The 23,794-nt window shown below is 38.7% G+C and overlaps 1 protein-coding gene across 2 annotated transcripts in view; it reads left to right on the plus strand.

Moving 5' to 3' along the window:
• Window positions 1-23,794, plus strand: part of LOC149282344 (arf-GAP with SH3 domain, ANK repeat and PH domain-containing protein 2) — a 124,930-nt gene that overhangs the window by 26,252 nt on the left and 74,884 nt on the right. For both annotated transcript variants that reach the window (XM_089498302.1, XM_089498304.1), the window contains exons 2-5: window positions 7,247-7,319; window positions 11,706-11,851; window positions 19,343-19,417; window positions 22,167-22,216. In XM_089498302.1, coding sequence (XP_089354428.1) covers window positions 7,247-7,319; window positions 11,706-11,851; window positions 19,343-19,417; window positions 22,167-22,216 — 344 coding nt within the window. The remainder of the gene's footprint in view (window positions 1-7,246; window positions 7,320-11,705; window positions 11,852-19,342; window positions 19,418-22,166; window positions 22,217-23,794) is intronic.

Genomic DNA, 23,794 nt, shown 5'->3' on the forward strand with positions numbered 1-23,794 from the left:
TGTGCATGTAAACAGTCACATGAATGCAGAGTTCATGACTCCTTTAACAGGTATCTGTACTCACGACATGAAATCCATATTACCAGACTATCCCATCCTTCATAAGAATTTTATGTGCATGCACGCACAGTACAAAATACCACATTAACCAATTTTCCATCATGCAAAGCTGGCTTAGACTACTCTTACTATTTGAGTTGTTGCTAAATGGTTGTGGAGATGGCCGTAGGGGTAAGAGCAGAAGAAAGAGGATAGACAAATTGAAAAAAATATTTCTGGGTCACTTGGTTAATACTTGATTGTGCAAATATGTACAAAAGCCTTATTAAGATTAGCTTTTTAAAAGAAGTATGCCTTCAAGCTTCTGTCACAATCTGCATCTTTGCTCTTTGCTGGTTGAATTGGCAAGATGCTACACTGTTCTCAAATGTTCAACTTAGTGCAGAAAGAAGGATAATCTCAGGACTGATGAATAGTAAGAAATGCTCTGGTATGGTTTTCACTTCTGTATGTCACATCCCAGCACTACCGTAGTAGTATTTCTAGCTTGGAATATTTGGGGGTCAGTCAATGTTTTAGTTTTCTGTTGTTGTTGTTTTGGTTAAATTGCCAGCTCTGTAAATCTTCATGTACCAGTAATTGCCTCTTTCAACATAATTCTGGATATAAACGTTACCGCCAAAGCATTCAACCTGACTATGTTGAAATACAGCCACATTGTAATAGCTCAAAAAAAAAAAATCATGCCTTTTACACTTTACATATTCATTGCAGCTGCTATGTGAATTGAGAGAAGACAAATCTTGCATAGATTCTGGGAATAGGGATGGAGCTATATTTCAGTGGGACTAAGCCCACCAATGGCACTACCTTCGATGCTGATGAGACTGTGTGCTCCTGTATGGCAAGAGGCTATGCTGATGGCAGCAGTGCTGCTGGTAGGGTCTCCCATGTTAGACACTTTTGATGAGAAGCCAGACTAAATGTGCCAGATAGCTACTAGGCAGTAGCAATAGTGAAGTGTTTGTGAGACACTGACAGAGGATCTCTGAATGACAATGGCAGTGGCACCGTAGATAACATTTGTTAGTACTATGCAGAAGGAGGCACAGTAAAACTCTATAATGAGACAATCCAATATGAAACAAGAGATAGTGCCAAAAGTTTAAATTCCCAGGTTGAATTGCACTCAACAAACTACTAAGGTACAGCAGAGGACAACTGCAAGTAGCACTGCAGCTAAAGATACAACTGGACTCAAGCCGAAAGAACCTTTAGCTATTGACATGCTGAAAGGAAAGTCTGTAGCTACACAACACATACTATAGGAACAGGAGAAGCATTAATCAGAGGGAGATAGACATTTTAAAGCAAGAAATAGGATGTATAACCATTGCAGTACTTGGGATGAGTGAATTAAAGTGGCAAGGAACTGGGCATTTTAAGTCAAATAATTACATACTTTTTACTCAGGAAATAAAAATCTAAGATGAGATGGGTGGCATTAACAGTGAGGAGAGATGTAGCCAAAGGAGTCAAAAGATATAATGCAAAGTCTGACTATGATTGGAAGGGCAGCTATGAAGAAACTGGACAAGCTCATGAAGTGTATATCACTGAATACTAATGTTAGGATTGTCTATGCCATTGTATTGCCTATTTCTATATATAGTTGTGAAACCTGGACAGTGAAGAACGCTGATAGAAAGAAAATCAACTCACTTGAAATTTTATGTTGGAGAAGAGTTCTCTGGATACTGTGGTCTGCTATAAAGACAAATAAATGGATCCTAGAACAAATCAAACCTCAACTTTCCCAAGAATCCAAGATGAGATTGCTGTACTTTGACCACATCACAAGAAGACATGACTCACTAGAAAAGCCAGTAATGTTTGGTAAGGTAGAAGGCTGTAGGAAAAGAGGAAGACCTCATTTTAGATGGATAGACTCACTCAGTCCAGGAAGCCATGGTTGCCCTGAGTGCACAAGACATGAGCAAAGCTGTTGATGACAGACTAGTGACCTGTTCGTCTCTCATTCATAAGGTTGCCATAAACTGAAGTTTTGTTTTGTAATGAGTACTTAAAGATCTACATTGGCTGCCTATTCGCTTCTGGGCACAATACAAGGTGTTGGTTATCACCTATAAAGCCCTAAATGGCTTGGGCCCAGGGTACTTAGAGGACCGCCTCTCTCCATATAATCCGCCCCACACTCAGATCGGGTGATAAACATCTCCTAAGAGTTCCAGATGCTAGACGAGCCATCACTACACAAAGGGCCTTTTCCACCTCGGCCCCTAAGCTCTGGAACTCGATCCCCAATGAGCTCCGCTCGACACCCTCCCTAGCCCAATTTAAAAAAGGGCTGAAAACGTATCTTTTCAAACAGGCATACCCCCAATAGCCCTGTTGTGATCCCTCTCCCCCTCACCGTTGTTACAATTGCTGCTAGCTTGGAATTGTTATTGTTGTTGTTTTATATAATGTTTTATATAATGTAATTGTAAATTCCTGACAATGTTTTTATTGTAAATTGTATATTGTTGGATTGCAAAATCCACCATTGTAACCTGCCTTGATCTCTGGAAAGGCGGGCTATAAATAAAGCTTTTATTACTATTATTTATTTGATGGCAGTTAATAACAACAACAAGGTGTAGGGAGACATTGAATGGAGAAAATACATTGCATGAAGGCCTAGGTCCAAGAAGTACTGGTGGACTACAGGTGAGCAGAAGTACTATGGTCTAGGAAACTCAGAAATTACAGGTCAAATTGGCTTATTCAAAACAGCAGATTTATCATGCACTTATATGTACACTGACTCAGAAGAAAACTGAGTTCAACAGGGTTTACTTTTAGACCAGTGATGTACAGAATTGCAGCCTAAATCTTATTCTAATCTAAGATGTTAATACGCTCATTTTCTGTTTTAAAGTTTGAGTTTCCAAACTTGGAATACCCTCCTCAATTTGTAACTTAAAATATCATTGCAGTGTGTGCTAGAGCTAAGGCTGTTGTGGAAATTATAACTTCTTATTATGGCTAATTAACCAGAACCGGTTGCTGGAACACTGTCAACCTGAAATCTATGGTAGTCAGTTAATTGGCAGCTAAAAATACATCATTACACCTACGTGTTCCAATCTGTAAAGCTTATTCTGCTGTATCATTTTCTGGGTTTGTTTGAAATGCCACACAGATGTAAAGACCAGAATATTCAGAATACATTTGAGAGTATTAAGCATTACGTCAAATTAATTGGTTAAAAAAATAGTTTAGTGTATTATGATTCATTATAGTGGCTTGTTTTTTATGCTGTGTAATCTATATGTATAGGCAAGCCTGAATATAAACTATGGGTACATCTACTATGTAGAAATAATGCAGTTTGTCATGACTTTAAGTGCTGTAGCTGCATCCTATGGAATCCTCGGATCTGTAGTTTTACAAGGCCTTTAACCTTCTCTGCCTGAGTCCTGGTGCCTCACAAAATCCCAGGATTCCGTAAGATAGAAACATGGCAGTTAAAGTGGTGTTAAACTGCATTATTTCTACACTGTGGATGCATCCTGCATAACAGAAAAGGAGAGAAAGCCTCACAGCACAATTTTGCTATGTGCCCTAGTGTGGATGACATGTTAAATCATGGTTTCTGTTAGCTGTAGTTTATAGATTTAGCCATGGATAGTTCTATGGAATACTGAGCTAGTTTTCTTCATATCTGGTCTGTTTATGTTCCGTCCCTTTTGTGAACTCCTATTTAATGGCAGATAGCTGGGGAAGCAAGCTACAGTTCTTGGTTTAGATGAAATGACAAGCCATGATTTAAATTTTTATTTATTTATTTAGAATATTTATACCCTGCTCTTCAGCACAAAGGCTCTCAGAGTGGCTTACAAATGGTTAATTAAAGCATCTAGATTTTGTAAGCTAGCAACAACATGGCTTACTGTTGTATTTGTGGCTGACTAGCAAATCAAATTTTGTTTGCAGGAATAGATTTATACAGAAGAACAATCCAAAATTCAGTAAACTACAGCATAGGTCACCATTATGTGTGAATCTGGCCAATGCATGTTGCTTATGATATGACAAGCAGTATTCTTGCCTTAATCAAAGAAGATACCAAAGAAGCAAGAAAAAATATGAACATACAATGATATAAATAAATACTGGGATAAACAGAGACGAAATCTCTTGTTGGTAATTGGTGAACAGAAAATAAATCTGATGGACAAAATAATGTCACAATGTGGTATATACAAATGAAGACATGTCCGTAGTCTGAATATATTTCAGCCTAAAAGGTTAATCCACCACTAGACATGCAGATCTGAGCTAAAAACCTCTTTTTGTGTTTCATTCTTTTTAATCATTTTCATTAGTGATATTGTCACCTTTCAAATTTACTAGTTAAGAATAGGAATCTATCCAGACTGTAGTGGCATTACAACAATACAAAGATAAAACATTTTAAAAACATATTGAAATATTCTTTATAAAATTCCTAAAAGCGGTCTAAAAACAATCCTAGAATCCAGTTTTGAAAGTTGGAACAGCAATTTCAGACATTGAATGCCCCACGAAATGGCACCGTTTTGGTTGCCTGCCGGAAGCTTTAAAAAGATGGGACCAGCCAAATTTCTCTGTGTATGGAATTCCACAGTTGAGGCACTACTACTGTACAGAGAAAGTCATGTTATATGCCCACTGTGTTATATAATGTGTTATATAGCCATGTATACCCACCACCTAACTTCAACACCAGCACCTTGAATTGAGCTTGGAAGCAAATTGGAAGCCAGTCCAGTTCTTGCAGGACTGGTATTATATGGTCCCTAAAATGCACACCCGACACCAGGATTTCAACCTCAACTGAGTTTTCTTTTTAGCATCTTCTATAAACTGGATAAATACAATATAAATGTGCTGCTTAGTGTTAGGAAAGGAAAGCCAAGAAGATACCTAGAAAATGGAAGTTGCATTTTCAGTATTGCAGATGTAAGGCTAGAAAATGGGACAGATCTGTTTCTTATTCTTGATGGGGAAAGAATGAATGAAGAAGATGAAAACAATGCATGCGGGAACAGTAAAATGCACAGAGTAAAAATGGAGGCTTTCAAAATTAAACCTGAGGGTGAAATGCATGAGCTTTTTTTGAAAATGTTTGCAGATGCTGAAAGAGGAGAGAAGAGCGAAGAAAGCACTAAAGGGTAATGCTCTCTCCACACAAGAGCAGAGAAACACAAAGGGCGAGCCCATTAAGACATTTAAAAGCCTTACTTATTCAGTACTCAGTTACTCCAGTGCCACAAAAGAAGCATTCCTTTAAAATCAGTGCAGGAAATTCTCATGTTTTGCTTCATTATTATTATTATTATTATTATTAAATATTAGGGGGATACAGATACAGGGAAACACAAGGCATGTTTTACAAGTCTGCCTTTATAGTTTTGTTGAAAACTCCAGTTTTTCCGTCTCCATTTTGTTTTGTAATGAGTTAATTATTCAAAGTACAGACATACATAACCGCAGGGTTTCAGCATGATTTAAATGCTAAACGCATCCTGGGAGGAATAAAACAAAGCATGTGTAGTATTGTCGCCCATGACAGTTTGACAAGACTTTTGTTAGTCTCAAGGATGTTCTATATTGTAAATGTATGAGGGTTTATGTAAAATGTCATTGGCAGGTTGTTTTTGTATGAATCCTAAACAGCTGAACATGTGAACAGTTATATCGGGTCCACTATATTTTGAGTTTTGTGACAGTAGTGTGTGGGTTTTGTTTTGTTGGATGAGTAATTAAAACTGTCATATTCTTGGAATTGTTTCCATTTTTGAGATGAGGTTTCTAATGTATATTTAAAAGGCAAACATATTGCAAGATAATGTGAGCCTGTATGATGTAATGGTTTGAGTGTTGGACTAGGACGCTGGGAGACAAGGGTTAAAATCCCCATTCAGCCATGGAAATGCACTGGGTGGCCTTGGGCAGGTCACACTCTCTCAACCTCAGAGGAAGGCAATGACAAGCCCCCTCTGAACAAATCTTGCTATGGCAGGTTTGCCTTAGGGTCGCCATAATTTGGAAGTGACATGAAGACACACAACAACAATAGAACATAACAGATGAGGGCTCCCCTGCCCCCAAATTTCCTTTTGTGTGGAAAGTGAGTTATGATAACCCCAAGGTGAAGCTATTACAGGGTTTTCTTGGCAAGATCTGTTTAGAGGTGGTTTGCCATTGCTTTTCACTGAGGCTGAAAGAGAGTGACTTGCCTAGTTTACCCAGTGGGTTTTCTGCTCAGGATTCAAACCTTGGTCTCTTTGCGTCCTAGTCCAACACTCAAGCTCCCATATATATTGTGTACATGAAAGATATTCCAACCTAATTTTAAGGGACTTCTCTGTTGTGTACAAAATAAGCTTTGTACACACAATGCTGGCACTGTTTGTGGTGCACTGTCAACACACTTTTCCGGTCCTCTCTAGACCAGATGAACATTTGCCACTGTTTTAATAATTAAGCTGCTGCTTTGCTTCTTGCATTTGGAATGTGTTTTATTTGGCTCTGTTCCTCTCCCAACTGTTGTAGGCTTGCCTTGTTTTACTATTCATGCTTAGGAGGTAAGATCATGGCAGAATCTTTTAATTTCCTTTAGAGGATATTCATGATGCTCCTGGTAGCTCATGAATATAATGCTGATGCTGTCTTGGTGAAAAACATGGTATTGTTGATAGCTGCATCTGCTTAGCTGGATCACAGCAGGGAGCAACTTCATATTGGTCAGGTGTGCCAATAAAAAAGTAAATAGCTGTGCAAAACCAATGAAAGCCTGTTGTTAATGCTGGTTTTAATTTGGTGGTTTAATTTGCTTGCTATTTCAGCAACATGGAAGTCCAGGTTTTATTAGAAATTTCAGTGTTATTTTAACATTGTAGGAATACTAATGGTTTTATTGAGTTTGGGCTGTTAAGCTGATAGTGACAACAAAAAGTAATCAGTTTTGTGGGGTTGACAACACTTGGGTTACTGTGGCAAGTCTTTCTCCTCCCCAGAAGAAAACAGAATTAAAGGTACTCTGTGTAATGAGATTTCGATATCTTTTTTTTAATCTTAAAATACTGTTACCTAGTATATTAGTTTGTTTCCATGTGTTCATGTTGATTATTTACATCAATTTGTTGATGATTTATAAATATTAAATTTGACCTGAGCATTTTTTTTCATTTTGTAGGCACTGGATGTTGACCGAACTGTTCTTTATAAAATGAAGAAATCTGTAAAAGCCATAAATATTTCTGGTTTAGGTATGTATAGTCTATTTACTAATGGTCTGTACTGCTCAGAAAAAGAAAGCAACCAACTAACCAACCCACCAACCAGCCATGTATTTGAAAACAGAATCCTTTCAAGCATCTCTTGGAAATCTCAAAAAGCATTATATGAAGGATGGCTAATATAGGCCTGAAACAGAAAGGCCAAAAGGGCTGCTATTGGGCTGCATTGGGAGCGTGGTGTTTAGATGACACATGCCCTGAATGTGGCCAGAAGCCACCCTGATGCCACTCCAAGGCAAAAGAACCGGACCAAAAATGAGCGGACAAAAACTGCTCCGTTTTGGTTGGCTTGATTAGGACTGTGGTCGGGACTAAATTGGGACTGAGTGCATGCAGTTGTCACGGTCCAGCAGCAATTGGCGTGGGAGTAGCCTCTAGCCACTTCTTTTGCCCTGCCTGTTTGAGGCCATAGATACAGAATTTGTTCAACTTACTTTTTTGGACTACTCAGAATTCTTCCATTAACTGTTTGAATTTATTTCTTCTGGTTTTATATTTTTAAAAATTGGTTTACTGTGGTTTTTTTGCACACTGCCCCAAGATTGTAGGACATAGAGTGCTATATAAATGTTCAGATAAGTAAATAAATGCAGTTAAAAGTAACTTTGTCAAGCTCTGCGCATAATGCAGATTCTTATTAAATTACAGGTGGAAAACATGCAGTCATTAGACTGAACCCCCCATTATTCCCCACCATTAGCTGTTGGGAGTTTCAGTCTAACATCTGGAGGATGACATAATTCACACCCCTGTACTAACCCCTGTTTGCAAACTGGAAGGTCATGAATGGATACATTCCTTTTTCTGGAACAATCCATGTTTCCATCCAGAAAATAATCCATAAAATGAAAATATATTTTGCTGTTTGTAGGGCAATAGTGGCCTAAATCTAAAAACTAGTTCCAAAAAGAGTAGAGTGATTGAATCAGTGGGTTTTATATCAATGTTATTTTACCATTCAGGAATTAACTGAATTCATCTACACTGGACCCTTAATCCGGAGTATTATTGTCGACAGCTGCCCTTGGTTGACACAATGAGGGCTAAATGTGTCCAAATGTGCCATTGAGTGATACTTCATCATTTGTGCTGGCCCATAGTGAGAACCTGTTTGTCATCATTGCTTCTGCTGAGGTCAGAATGGAGTCCTGGAAACTCCAGAGTAAACAACATTTTCTGTTAAACTGGATTAGCGGTTTAAAGAAGCGCTTCACTGCATGCGTCGTGAGGACTCATTGCACCAGATGAGTCTGTGGTTTTGGCAAGTGTAGACAAGCCCTGAGTCTAGCTATAACTAGTAGTTGGATTTAGTTCAGGGTTTTGTTTTTTCTTTAGTGCACATATAATATCATGAATAATATCAGGAAGGAGGAGAAAAATGGCTTTGGAGAGAAAGCAAGAAAGAGTGGCATCATGCAGACATAGCATTAAACTGTGGAATAGCATTGTACGAATGAGTCTCAAGTACATCACATGACACTTTTTCTTTGAGGCGGCTGAAAGGAGGCGATTGCAAGCTTTTCCTTCTGCTATTATCAGACTGCCATTTAGCATTAAGTCCAAATTCAGAGAGGTTGTAATTGATCATAAATTGGTGTTAACTGAGGATCATATTCTGTAGCTCAGCCAAAGAGCACCTCCTTTGCACCCAGAAGATCTCAGGTTCCATCCTTTGCGTCTGAGTCTAAAGTTGCTCTACTGCAACAGTTCTCAAACCATGGGGTACATTTGTTAAGAGAGGAAGTTGGGTGTTTGAAAGATTCCAGCTCTCATTTCAGCTCCCGAAAGCATTGTGCCAATTGTGGGAGATTTTGTCTATAGCACCTTCTCTGCCATTGCCTCCTCCCTTAGCAAGCTATTTTTAAAAGATGTCCTGTTCCAATTGTTTTCTAATACTCACGATAAGGTTGTGAGTTCAATACCAGCGAAAGGGCTCAAGCTCGACTCAGGCTTGCATCCTTCTGAGGTTGCTAAAATGAGTACCCAGATTGTTGGGGGCAATTAGCTTACACTTTGTAAACTGCTTAGGGAGTGCTTAAGTGCGCTGATAAGCGATATAGAAATGTACTTGCTATTGCTATAATACTATTGATGTATGAGTGCCTAGCAGAGCTTGGAAACATTCCTTATTTGGACGCTGACCCCAGAATTCCCAAACCTGAATGGTCAGTGACCATGTTGGATGTGAGGACTCTGGGATTTGAGTCCAAAAAGATAACATTTCTAGGTCCACAGTGGTGTCCTTATATATTTACACAGCAGTGAATTTCTTACCTGCAGCTGCACATACATTCTCACTGTTTTCCTGCAGAAAAGATGACCACCGATAGATTCAGTGGGGGTGACAGTGATAGTAAGAGAGAAATGTAAGTTAAATTTGGAAGGCCAATAGAGAAACAATGTATGAGGAAATCATGAGTATGTCAGTCCTGTATTTACCATGTAATCCTAATGTGGATTTGTGAATACTGAGATATGTCATAGGAGGGAGGTATTAGTCAAGAGAGGGATCCTTAACTGTTCCCTACCTGTTGATTCTTGCCCTTCCTCAGGCTGTTTTTAAAACTGTCTCCCTCTTTTAAGCCAGGCTCTGTATTAACAAATAAGTCTGACTGGGGAAAGATGTCTGGGAGTCAGAATACTTGTATGAGAGACATAGCAGTAATGGGTAACACTAATCTTCTCTTGCTCCATTGCTATGGCAAATGTGAGTCTGGGAATTCATGCTTGTTTGGTTAACAGGTAGGCAATCCCCACTCAGGTTAATGGATGATAGCTAGTTGTATTGGTGTGGGGAGCCCATATGAGATAGAGTACTGAGCTAAAAATGATTGTGAGGGCAGTTCAGATGTCCTGTTGCACTTCTCCAAGCCATGCTACACTGTCCTTCTATTTTGTGTGCTGATTTCCTTACCCATTCTTTCCTCACAGTTTTCCATGATGTCTGAACAAGATAATCTGTGCTTAGCCCATGGTCCATTGGAACCTGCGTCTCTAACCATGGTTTAGAAGCAAATGCTAAAAATATAAAACTGGTTAGAACTAACTAGATAATGGAGATGGGAAATGGCACTTGAGATGGGCACAGGAAGTCATAGGCATATAAATCCAGTGGCGTATTCCTTTTCAGTTGGAGGATCACCTGAATTAAGGCACCTAAAGCAAATCCTTGAGGGTCAAACCACATATGAACAAAGTCTTTGAACAAATATTCCTAATCTGACCACTTTTATTTTGGTGGAAAATAAAACAGTACTTTTGGGCACTAAAATAGCCAGGTTGAGGATTTGTCCCATCCAAATAAAGCAGCCAGGTTAAATACGTTGCCTAATATGAATTTAATATGTTGCCTGTATCCCAATGTGCCCGGGAATCCTGTTCACTTTAAGGCCATTTTTTGATTAACAATTGATATATGCTTGTTTTGTGGTTGTTTGCCTTGGGAAGGGATAATTTCCTTTGGGTGATAATTACAAATAAATATTTCTTTGCAAACTTGTATATTGTAATACATCTCCATGAAACTTAACTGTTGGGTGTTTGGGGTTTTATTTTCTCTTTTTTTCTATTTTTTATCTCTCTAGTATATTCCATACTTGTTTATTTTTGTCATATATGATCTTTTTGATACTTTTGATCCTGCTTCATACAGCCAAGATGCTCACTGAAATACACATGCATGCTGGCTTTTTTTAAATTCTGTTGCAGGGTGGCAGTTCCCATCCAAATAACAGAGAAATTTGGGATACAAGGACTGAGACTCATTTTGTATACTCAATAGAGTGCTCACAAAAGGGCTGTATTTGTTAGTGAGGAAACAAGTATTTTCACACCTCTTTTTAAAAAACTGAACTGAGGATGTTGATCTGTTCTTGAAAGTTTATAAATAATAATTGTTTTTTAAAAGCTTTTAAAAACAGTAATTGTGAATTAACCAGTGCTTATTAAATTTGCTAAATGTATGAGCAGTTTAGAGGGAAAAATGTATTATCTTTTAAAACTAAACTCACTGACTGGTTTGAAAGGTCCTAATGAAACAATGGTTGGATGGCTTTCTTATGTTATATTGTGAGTTGTTCTGTTGGAATCTGTTTATATTTGTTATGCATGTTAATGATATATCTTAATGCCTTCATTTCTTCTGTTTCAATTAAGATTATTGTTGTTTTATCTGTTATGTATTGTTAACTGTCTAGCATATAGCTTTGAATGTTTAAAAGATTAAAATGGACATTTTAAAAATTGAATGTGTTCAAATGCATAGCTAACACAATTGGAAGGACAAAGCTCCTTTTACTTCAGTGGAGACCCTATTGCTAGTTGCTGTAATTAACATAGTATTTGTTCTCTTTGAAGCTCATGTGGAAAATGAAGAACAATACACTCAAGCTTTGGAGAAATTTGGAGGAAACTGCGTCTGTAGGGATGATCCAGATTTAGGAACAGCGTTTTTAAAATTTTCTGTATTTACAAAGGAGTTGACGGCACTCTTCAAAAACTTGGTAGGAAATAATTTAGTCCTCCCTAAAAATATATTATACAGATTTGAAACTGAATGGTGCAATTTGAGCTTTCAGCTGAAATAATGTCTTTAATATTTGATCTCAGACAAGGTCCAGGCCTTTGATAGACAATAAGCTTGGCTGCCCTACTAATTTTTACAGTAACCCTGTAATGCCATTTGAGGAAGTGCATTAGAATACATTTTGGCCAAGTGTGCTTTTAAAAAATTGAATAGCTGCTTCTGAAGCTTAGTTAGTAGAGCTTTAATGTGAATGTCTGTCGTTGAACTCTGATTACTGTGGGGAAGTGTTTCATGTGTGCATGCAGCAGATACTGTAAATGGTTGTAAAGACAACTTGGTTATCTAGCTTCTTCAAGGAGAGACTTCCATCCCCTTATAATTGGTTTCTTTCTAAACATTAATTGCTGTCCTCTGACTGAACACTCTCATTGGGTTTGGGAACAAAAGTGTGGGAGAAGATGAGCCAATCTGACCTGACTCCACACGGAATCTCAGAACCACTGTGTGGGAACAGTGTTAACCATGTTTATACTGAAGGTGGGAAGGGGAGCCCTCACAATTTTAGCAGCCCTCACCATTTCTCAATATTATAGCAATTACATAGTATTTAGTGCTTCGTGAATAAGATGACATTGTTCTCAATGTGAATATATAACTATCCAAGTTGTTCAATGGCTAAAAAGCAAACTTTTCCCCAGCAACATTCCATGCCTGGAAGTATCGCAATATATTTGCCAATGGGGCCAGCCCAACGTCACTGCATACTTGGCATAATATGACAAGGATACTTTATCTTGAATGCTCATGGCTGACATATAAAAGCCTTAGAATTTTGCCATGGTTGTAACATGTCATTGTATGATCAGTTCACCACACTATCAAGTGAAGAATTGTGCAATGGGAAGGGGCATTGTAGACCAAACACCATTCACCAAGTTAGTGTTGACTTAATAGCAGTTCATTTAAGCTGAATTAAGTTCATGTGCTGTGAACTGTCAAGTATCCTGCTGACATTTGGCAATGAGTTCAAAGTATGGATCAGCCCCTTGGGTCTTTGAAGTAATTGTATGCAGGAGTGGGCAACTATGGGAGGCTAGACAGCCACATTAGCATCTCAGGAATACCTCCACCAAAATGTTTTTTTTAGGGGGGGCATGCCCTAAAATATTACCAAATGTTCTAGGGAGTGTAGTAGCATTTTTGTCATGGGCGGGGGGAGGGTTGGACCATTTTAAGCTAAGTAGAGAGCTTTTTCACTTCCCATTTTTAATAGTCCTTATGGGTGTCCAATAAATGTGGCAAAATGCTCCTCCACAACCTGAGTATTTGGGGGCCTTCTTAAAAAAAAAGCATATGACAGTTAAATGTTTCAATTTCCCATTTTCCCTTATGCTTATTTGATCCAAATGCATCTTTTCTTCATCCTCATCCTGTGTTTGTTCTAGGCAACTGATTTATTTTGTTGTTGTTGTTGTTGTTTTTGCAATAACTGGAGTACTGTCCTATACACACGTAACCTGCAAACAATCCACATAGGTCATAGGATTTTTAAGTTATAGACCTTAAACAGACTTCAGCATTCCCCAGTTTTTAAGAACAAAGACAGTTCATAACTTTTACTGGTTCTGATGCAGGATCTTCTTGTTGAAATATTGTAAATTTCCTCTCTAAAATTCTTGTTTTCTTTTTCGTTTATAAGAATGCAAGTGAAGTTTTAACTACAGTCTTGTGCATTTGTCTCTATGTGTATGTTATCAATTTGAAAACAGATACATTGTGTTTTCCTTCCTTCCTTCTTCCCTCCCTCTTTTGATAAACTCTAATTTCCATGGCCTTTGTACTGGGCTATAACATTTCCCAGCCATTTCTTGGATAAGAAAAGACCTTTGCAGTAGCCGTTTCATTGTTTACTTTGATATTGATACATGGGGCACTTTCCAAAAAAAGTAATTAAACACGTTCCTTGGCAATGGACAGCAATGTTCTGTGCCAAAGCTTCTGTTAGACTATTTAGAACTGATCTTTGAACACAGTAGTGTCATTTACCTTCAGCTTTATTTAGGACAAGTGTATTATGACAGCCCCAGGTAACTGAAGGGTACTTTGTTTCTGTAGAGATGTACAAGATATATTCACTTAGTTCAGTCATCCTGCCCTTTCTTGGATAGTGAGCTTAGGCACAATATAAATAACCGTGTGTGTACATCTAGTCATATGCACTCTGTGTTATACAGGAGCCATTTTTCTGTCCTGCAGTGTGGAATTAAACAAGGGCTTGGAAACCTGTCTTTCCCAAACTCTGGACAATGTGGAGAGCTAGTGGATGGAGATGATAACATGTTCTCTCCCATTTGATCCGTCATATATCACTGTTGCTTATAAGCACATGGCATCACTATTGTATGCCTACATCATTTTACCATATAGGCACAAGGCGCAACAGTGTGAGATAGCACAGTAGTGAAGTTTTTCCCACATGGCTTTATGTATGTGTGAGAGGGTGAGAGCATAAAGGGGGTGAAAGAAGTATAAATACTATATATAAGCCTAAAAATTTGTGCCCAAAAAATTGACCCTAAAATCCAAGGTTGACTTATTTACAAGTCACTATGGAAATGTGATAGCAGCTCTTTCAGATTTCCCCATGTGGGTGCGGAGAGAAGTTTATTTCTCTCTGAAGCTAAGCAGAAAGAGTCCTGGGTGATTGATTGATATTGCTGTTTGTTTAAGAGTCCCTCTCCCTCCTGCGGGTCTGGCTGAAAGGATGAAGCAAAAAGCCTTAATGAGAGTCTGTCTTGCCATATCCACACATATACACACTGAAGGAGCCTCCAAGTTTTCCTTCAACCTATCCATGAGTCATGGCAAAATCCATAATTTTGGCCCCAAAACCTGACCTTGACTTATACATGAGAGAAGAGAAGGTTAAGAGGTGATATGATCGCCCTGTTTAAATATTTGAAAGGATGTCATATTGAGGAGGGAGCAAGCTTGTTTTCTGCTGCTCCAGAGACCAGGACCCGGAACAATGGATGCAAGCTCCAGGAAAAGAGATTCCATCTCAACATTAGGGGGAACTTCCTGACAGTAAGGGCTGTTTGACAATGGAACACACTCCCTTGGAGTGTAGTGGAGTCTCCTTCCTTGGAGGTCTTTAAGCAGAGGCTGGATGGCCATCTGTTGGGGATGCTTTGATTTGGATCTCCTGCATGGCAGGGGGTTGGACTGGATGGCCCATGTGGTCTCTTCCAACTCTATGATTCTATGATTCTATGAGGTTGACTTATAGTCAAGTATGTGTATTTTCCCTTTTCTCTTCAGTAAATGTTTATGGTGACAGTGGAGTTCTCATTTATATTATTCAAGGGCACAATGCTGCCATTGCACTTTCAAAAGAAACCACAAAACAGATCAGAACGCAGGGTAGCTTTTCACTTCATGTTTGAGCCACTTCAGTGAGAAGTAGACTGCAGAACAGTAGGAAAATAAAAAGCCAAGTTAAAAAAAGAGAAGATTTTACAGCTCCATACTGTGGGTTGTATCAATAGTATCTTTGTAGTAGAAATCTTATGTGGCTGGACAGTGGGACATCCTACTTTTGCATATCCCCTCTAACTGCTTGCATTCTCTTTAGATATCTTACAGTCACAGAAATTCCCCCAGCATTCAGCTGCAGTTAGCAGCTGGTGGCTTCTGTGTCCGGGGACAGTGGGGGGCAATTAATCTAGGATTTGGTAGCTTTAAAGGAACTACCCAAAGTGCTGAATCATATTCACAGAATAAATTCAGCACCTTGAATAGTTCTTTTAAAAATGTCCCAAACATGATGTGGATTGACTCTTGCATTTACATGGGAGCCAGTAGCTATCATTGCTGATCTGCTGCTTTTTTGATGGATGTGGACTGCTAGCTTTTTTGATGGAGGTGGACTGGATTACATGAATGGAGGTTGGTGAGAACAAAAATTGAGTCTCCTTTTTCTCTGAACAGAAGTACTTTCTGTTAGTGCAAAACTGCCACTGGATAGAACTTCATGCCCAACCCAGACAAAGCTAGTTACAAAAAAGTTCCACTTAGATCAGTGGAAAAAAGGATGAGTCCTCATTGATTTGTCCTGAGCACAATTCACTTTTTCAGCCTGGTGACTTATAAATAAGTTTGAAGCCTTTGACACTGCTTTAGCTGCCATGGCTTCATGCTATGCAGTCTTGGGATTTGTAATTTGTTGGCATCTGGCATGTGGTCTTCCTCTCTTTCTGCTTCCTTCTACCTTTCCTAGCATTATTGTCTTTTCTAATGAGCCGTGCTTTCTCATGATGTGGCCAAAGTACAACAGCCTCAATTTGATCACCTTGGCTTCCAAGGAGATTTCAGATTTGGTCTGTTCTGGGACCCATTTATTTGTCTTTTTAGTCATCCTCAGTATCTTTTGGGGCATGTCAGGGGTTAGAACATTTAAAATATTCACCCCTTTTCATGGGTTTTTTTTTCCCTAGTATGTGATGCAAAAATCATGACAGAATACTTACTCTGAAATTGGACGAAACAGGCTATGGTGGTGCCCATAGGCATGATTAATCAAGCTATTTGATTTTAAATTCATTCTAATACATAGCCCACCTACTTACTACAATGGAGAGCATTTGTTTTGTAGAGTTAAGCAAAAATCTAAAGAGGAAGTGTGGCTGTTATTGCTAATATTCATGCTCCAGTTCCTGCAGACAGCTAAAGAAGATCCTGCTTCCAGTAAAACAATGGAGTTACCCAAATATGGTGATTCAGATTTGGTTTAAAGTTGTTCAGAGTCTAGCTCCATTTGCAAATACTTATTCATAGTATGGCTTCCTTCCTTCCTTTCCCTACCTACCGTGTTGGAAGCTGTCAGAGGAGGACTGGTTGCCAGAAAGGACAGAAATAGAATTTCCTTTTAAATTTGCAGAAAGCTATTGCAGGACCCATTAGCAAATACAGTCGGCCCTCCTTATATACGGATTTTTTATACATGGATTCAAGCATCCACGGTTTGAAAATGTTCCAAAAAAGTATAAATTTCAAATATCAAACCTTGATTTTCCATTTTTTGTAAGGGACGCCATTTTGCTATGTCATTATATTTAATGGGACTTGAGCATACACGGGGGATCTGGGAACCAAACCCCAGAATATAACAAGGGTCCACTGTATGGTTCTCATCAGGCTGCATATTTGCCTGGAAACATTTTTCTTTTTCTTTTAGAAAGGATTCAGTTTACAGAATTTATTTTAATTTAATGAAACCTGTGGAATTTTTCAAGTTACTGGTTATTAGAGGGCCAAAAAAGGGGGCCCTAAAGGGGTAGCATGACGCTGCCCCTTTGAGCACTGGATCGGGGCCATAGCAACTGCACACTGAGGTCCCGATCTGACTATTTGCCGGTTCAAAAAGAGGTGTCAAAATGCTGCTTCTTTTTGAGCTGGAAAAAGGGTGCACTTTCAGAGAATATTAATAGCATTTCCTCATCATACCATTTCTCATTAAAAAACAAAACAAAAAATTGTTATATACCTGTTGTTATTTGGGCCAGATGATAATGCCTTTGGCTCAGTGGCCAGACCACCCCATGAGAGAAATAATTGTATAATGCTCAGCTGCTTGGTTTTTCTTATTGAATGGCTGGCTAGAGCAGGATCTTTTATCTTTGTTCAAGATATATGCAGCTTCAAAATATCATTAGATATAGGAAGAGGGGTAGACGTTGAAATTATTCATTCTTTCCTTAAAACATTTACGTCTCATTCTTCAGCCAAAAAGGCACTCAAAAGTGGCTCACAAGATGACACTTCATGGCCTCAAGCTTATAATCTAATATGTCAGACACAAGGGATAAGAGATGTGTGTGCTGGGAGCGGTGGTGGAGAATGAGGTCTATGGTCTATACTCCATATGCGTGTGTGTGTGTGTGTGTGCGCGCGCTCGCATGTGTGTGTATTACTACTTATAAATTTTAGAGTGAATTTAGCTGGATGGAGCAGTTGAGGCAATTTCCTGCTGTGGATAGTTAAGGGAGGAAAGGCAAGAGGTATTGTCTTCTGCTGTTGCTTGTTTTTCAAATATTTTCACCATGTCTCAGTAGTCAGATGGTAAAATGGCTTCCCACGTTGCTGTACAAGCTAATACAGTAGCTGGACCTCTGAGATAGGTAGGCTTTCAAACCTTCATCCTGTTGCCCACTGGTTGCTCAGTAAAACTGTGACTTGTAGGAGTTGGCCCTTTGTGCAGTTACAGAGGGTGGCTGTCAACAGCAGCTGGACCTACGAATAGCAAAAATTTCCTTGGCCACTGTTTTTCTTCCTCTGTTGTCAAAGCAATTCAAGTTGGAAGGTGGACAGAAGGCCTCTGTATGGCAGATAGGCCAGGAATGATGGAGATATACGTACAGGGTTGCCATTCTTCTTCCTTTGTGACCATTGCTATCATCACCTGTGGCCTGTCTCTGGCCAATACATAGTTTTACAGTAGTACTGAACTGAGGAATAGATGGAAAGGCAAGTTTTAGTCCTCATGCGTTCCAGAGTGGATTGTCATCAAACCCCATTGCTTCCCTTTAGCTTTCAGCCTGGCAACTGAGAAGAGTAGTTGATATGTGAGGGACAGACGAAGGCCTTCAAACTGACAGTCTGTGCTGTCTAATCCTGATGCTGTTTTAATATATCCTCCTGAGAAAAGCTATGCAATAATAGCTCTCACTGAGACAAATGGGACTGGATTTCCTGAAAAGCCTCTTGACATTATTATTGTTCAAAGATTTACAGTTGAGTGATTTGAGCATTCTACATTCAGTAGATTTTCCTAATTGCTATTACCAATTCAATCCTTTAGTCTTAGCAATGTTAGGTCAAAGTCCTTTTAGGAAAATAATCTTTCCAATTAAAATTTCTGGTGGTTCTTTTGAGTTACTTGTACTAAAACAGAGCTAAAGGTATCTTTGTCATCACTGAAAGTGATTCAGTTTTTAAGTCTCTGTTTTGATAGAGTGATCCCTGATTATGTAGGATTTGCCCTTAGTGAAGTCAGAACAGGGGAGAAAATCTTATTGACTACGTAGTATTATGATGTTCTGACATGTAGTATATGAATGTTACAATATATATGAATGGCTAGGATCACTTAAATAATGAAGGAAATGGCCCTGCAGCAGTCACAAAAAGGAAAAATCAGAGTTTGGGGGGAGAAACTGTCCTTAAATTACAAGATAAAAAGAAGAAATATAATTCACTTCTGTTTCTAAAAGCAGTTTTGTTCTTGTTGAGTAATGTGAACTATGGTTGTAGCCATGGAACGAGTTGCTCCATCTGTTACCTGCACATCACTGTTGTTGTTGTTATGCTTCCAGAGGGTCTTGGGACAGAAAATTGGCTCCAAGTCTCACTGAAGCAAAGTAATTGCTAACCTGTATATGTTTTGACAGAATTGAGTTTCTTGTTGCAGATCCAGAACATGAACAATATAATCACTTTCCCACTGGATAGCTTGCTGAAGGGAGATCTAAAAGGAGTGAAAGGGGTAAGTTGAGTGTGTGTATACATACATATACTTAAATGGTTATTTTCCCCTCCACATTACTTTTTGTTAACATGGATGCACTTTACTTTCAGTTTGAAAAAAGCATGTTCTACCATCTGACCTGTTCTTACAGACAGAATATATTTAACAGAATTCATATTTTTGAGCAAGTGTTTGCATATACTACTTAATACAGTGAATCCTTTGTCTGATGGTTTTGAGAGTCCAAGTACATTAGAGCCCTAGCATTTCTTTTTTAAAAAACGATTATTACTTTGTATTGTGATCATAGCAAGCCAGTGTGGTGTAGTGGTTTGAGTGGAGACCATCTCTGGATACCAGGATTCAGATCTGTGCTTAGTCATGGAAACCCTATGGGTGACCTAGGGCAAATCACACTCTCTCAGCCTCGGAGGAAGGCAATGGCAAACCGCCTCTGAACAAATTTGCCAAGATAACCCCATGATAGATCTGCCTAAGGGTCACCGTATGTCAGGAATGACATCAAGGCACACAACAACAATAATTGTGATTTGAGCTCTTGCTAATGCAAATGCTTACTTTTGCAAAATCCCTGAAATAGCTGAACTACTGTGTCTTAGGGCCAGAGATGCTTCCAGCTGGCTAGAAAACAATTATGTAGTTTTAAGAATACTACTAATGATAATGATATAAAAATAGGGGCACCACATTGAAAAGATGTTATCTGCGGGTAAGCAAATTACATCAATGTTTTGCTTAACATGCACAAAGATGCTTGTGCTTGGATAGTCTCTTCTGATCAGAACTCTCCTTCAAGGGGAGATTAAGAAGTGAGACTGGTACACTTTGCTGTGTTCTTCCTCCACCAATTCTTTAAAGTAATGGTATGGTCACATGTAGCCTCCAAGAGTGTTATGCCCAAGCCTTGACTCCCTGGATCTCCTCTTTTCTAGCCCAAAGAAAGCATATATTCTTCCTCCTGGAAGACATCAGAAGATTGAAGAACTACTCCCCTGTGCCCCAGTTCACTTTTAAACATCTCAGGCCATCATTCAAATACTTGAGGTTTGAATTGTATGACTAGACATATCTTGGATTGTGTAAAGTGAGAACTACTGTGGACTCTTGTCATCCACTAGGATTTAGTTCCAGGACCCCCCATGGATATCAGAATCTGTGAATACTTATAATACACAATAATATAGTAAAATGGTGTCCCTTATATAAATTGGGAAAATCAAGGTTTGCTTTTTGGAATTTTAAAAAATATTATCAAGCTGTGGATGGTTGAATTCAGGCTGAGGATCACATGTGGATCACATTTTATAGCGTACTCAAAAGAGCTGGAGGCTGCTTGACCTTCTATATATTGCTAAACTGCAACTCCCATCAACCATAGCCAGCATAGCAGTGTTTAGAAGGGGAGGGAGACTAACAAGGAGGAATTTAATAGAGCACTGTGGGCAAAGGAGGAATATGTGTCTTTTGTGGTTTGTTTTGAAACCTATATGTGTGGGTTTCATAAACCAAAATAAAAGTTTTAGTTTTTTTAAAAAAGTGAGGGGGTGTTTCCAGAAGGAATTTTCTCAGCTTTTCTAGTGAAGAGGTTCTGTGAAGCTATTTCTTTTTACCTCTTTATCAGAAATTAACAAAGAAGGCAAATGCAAAATGACATCTCAACATTTGGTAAAATTCTGTGACTGAGTGAGACTGAATAATGAAAGTGCCAGCAGGAAACACTGTGAACTTTGAAAAAGTTCTGTTTCTGGAAATTTCTGCCTAAAAATATTCAGTGAAAGAACAAGTAAGAACAAAAGTTCACATATACTGTGTTCTGAACTTTAAAAGTCCCCCCCCCCCCCCAACAATCCTTGGCCTGTGACTCTGTATGGCTTTGCTCTTTAGTTTAATGCTTTACAAGCTGACTTGTTTTGTGGGGTTGAATCTGTTCATGTGGGGTAACTTCAGTGTGAACTGAGTGCTTCTTCTATCCAGTGCAACCATGGTAACAAATTTTGGCATCTGCATACTGAATTTTTGAGTAATCTGGTTCTTGTGGAAGCTTTCTCTGATAGGCCAGTATGAAGTGTGGCTTACTTGTCTTGCATTGTGACTTGAAGAATTAAAAAACAGGAAGTTTATAAGTTCTGTAGTAGGCTGCCACCCATAATTGGGAGTTTACAAGTTGTACAGAACTGGTCTGTTTCACTCTCATTCCAAACTTGAGAGGCCATAATTTGCTAGGCCTAGAGTGATCCAAAGTATCCGAAGCTTGGGCTGGAGTGTATGGAGCTTTGATCCTACAGGAGTGAATGAAAGATATATGTTGGACTTCCAAGTGTGTATACTTCCCTGAAGCACCCATAAAAGCCTAGAAATGAATTGAAGCTAGCATGTGTTTAAAGCAAAGGTGGTCCTCCACTGTTCTTATACTGCAAGATCCATCAGACTTTGCTAGCATAGCCAATGATCCAGCAACACCTGGATGGGCCACAATTTGCCCACTTTGGGGCTGAAGTCACTCTGCAGAATTGATGCAGTTTGACATTGCTGTAACTGTCATGGTTCCATTTGATGGAATCCTGGGGTTTGTTGTGGTGCCAGAACACTCTGTCAGAAAACTACAAATCCCAGAATTCCATAGGATTTGTGCCTGAATGCAAACATATGTTACCAGCATCTAGTCTGAAAGATCCGGTGTTTAACATATCTCAAAGCAAATAGTTACTTATCCATTTATTTATTTATTGCCTTTGCATTCTTTCAGGATCTGAAGAAACCATTTGATAAAGCTTGGAAAGATTATGAAACAAAAGTGTATGTATTTTCTTTCTTTTACACAGCAAATAGCTTGTTTTTGTAATACCCCTCTCCTGTGTTAATTTATTGAGAGAAATAATGGCCACTGAGTTTGCAGAATTCAAGATAGCATGGAATGGCAACCAAAGTTTTTGTTCCATGAGAGATTTTTGGTACTTGAGCTACCTGAGTCATGTGTGCATTTCTCAAAATCTTTTTATCTTTTTAATTGCATTTATCTTTTTAAGCATAATGAATTGTTTTAATACTGTGAATCGTTTAATTGCATGTTAATGTCCACTTTTTGCATGCTGTTATCTGTATTGTTCTTTTTAAAATTGTAAACTGCCTTCAGTCCTAATTTTGGGAGAAAGTATGGATATGTAATAATAATGATTGATGATGATGACGATGGTAATGATGTGCCACTGAACATATACATTGCTTCATTTGAAAAGGGTATTGTGCATGTGTGTGGCAATTTGATAATGAAAATTCTGTTGTGTTGTTTGCACAGTGGTGGCTGTTTGACACACGGAAGCCATCAGTACCAAATACTGAACTATTGTTTTGGAGAGTTAGCGTGGCATTAGATGGAGAAGGAAATCAGCACAGGACGTGAAACATTGTCAAAGGCACACAGGGATCAGTTTATTCATGCTGTGAACCTTTGCAGTGCAAACTCTGGCACAGAAATTAATGCATTCACCATGTCATATAAAAACAGTTGCAAATGGGTGCTTGTCTTCAAAACACTAACATGTTGTGTTTATTTTTAACAAAATACATCACATTTCACAGAAATGTAATATGACACAGCCTGTAGCGTAAGATCAGTAAATTGTGCCAAATGACTCAGCTAAAATGACAAGTTTTTTAAAAAGCGATGAAAGGGCTACATATGTTATGATGTGCTTCTGCCACATTCTATAGCTTTGACAAGTGCAGACACAAAAGGGGTTCCATGAGAGTAAGGCTGTAGGTGCTCCATACTGAGTGGCGGAAAGTCCTTCTTGTAGAAGAGGTGTGAGACACTGCAGTTGCTTAGATCCTGAAATGCTGGTGGAGTAGAACAATTCTTTTTAGATGTCTTAACTGCATTAACCTTTTGACATTTACTTTAGAACTCATATTTCATAAAATATTTTACTTTATGAAGCTAAGCGTTCTGTGAAAGATAACTCACATGCAACATTTTTTATTAAGTCTTTATTAAATTATTTTATCATATATACAATGTTGCATATGCCCCATTCCCTACTCCCCCCTCCCACAAGGCTTGAATGCAACATGAATGAATGCAACACTTGCAACATGAATGGAGAAAGGAACAGAGAAACATTTCTGGTTTTAAATTTATGTTGTAGCACAGTGGTGGAAATAATACAGCCCTCCCGATATTGGTGGACTGCACCTCCCAGTATTCTTGGCCATTGGCTATATTGGCAGTAGTTTTGGAGAGCTGTAGTCCATCAACATCTGGAAGGCCTCATGAAACCTGCCCTTGCTGCAGCAGCACAAATTTTCTCAAGCTGTAATTGGTTGTTGATTATGTAAAGAGAAGAGGGTAAAGGAAGAGTAGGATGTCACAAAGAT

This window comes from Sceloporus occidentalis, unplaced genomic scaffold, assembly GCF_023333645.1.
Source record: "Sceloporus occidentalis isolate IW3139 unplaced genomic scaffold, rSceOcc1.0.p SCAF_118, whole genome shotgun sequence".
Classification (NCBI taxonomy): Eukaryota; Metazoa; Chordata; class Lepidosauria; order Squamata; family Phrynosomatidae; genus Sceloporus; species Sceloporus occidentalis.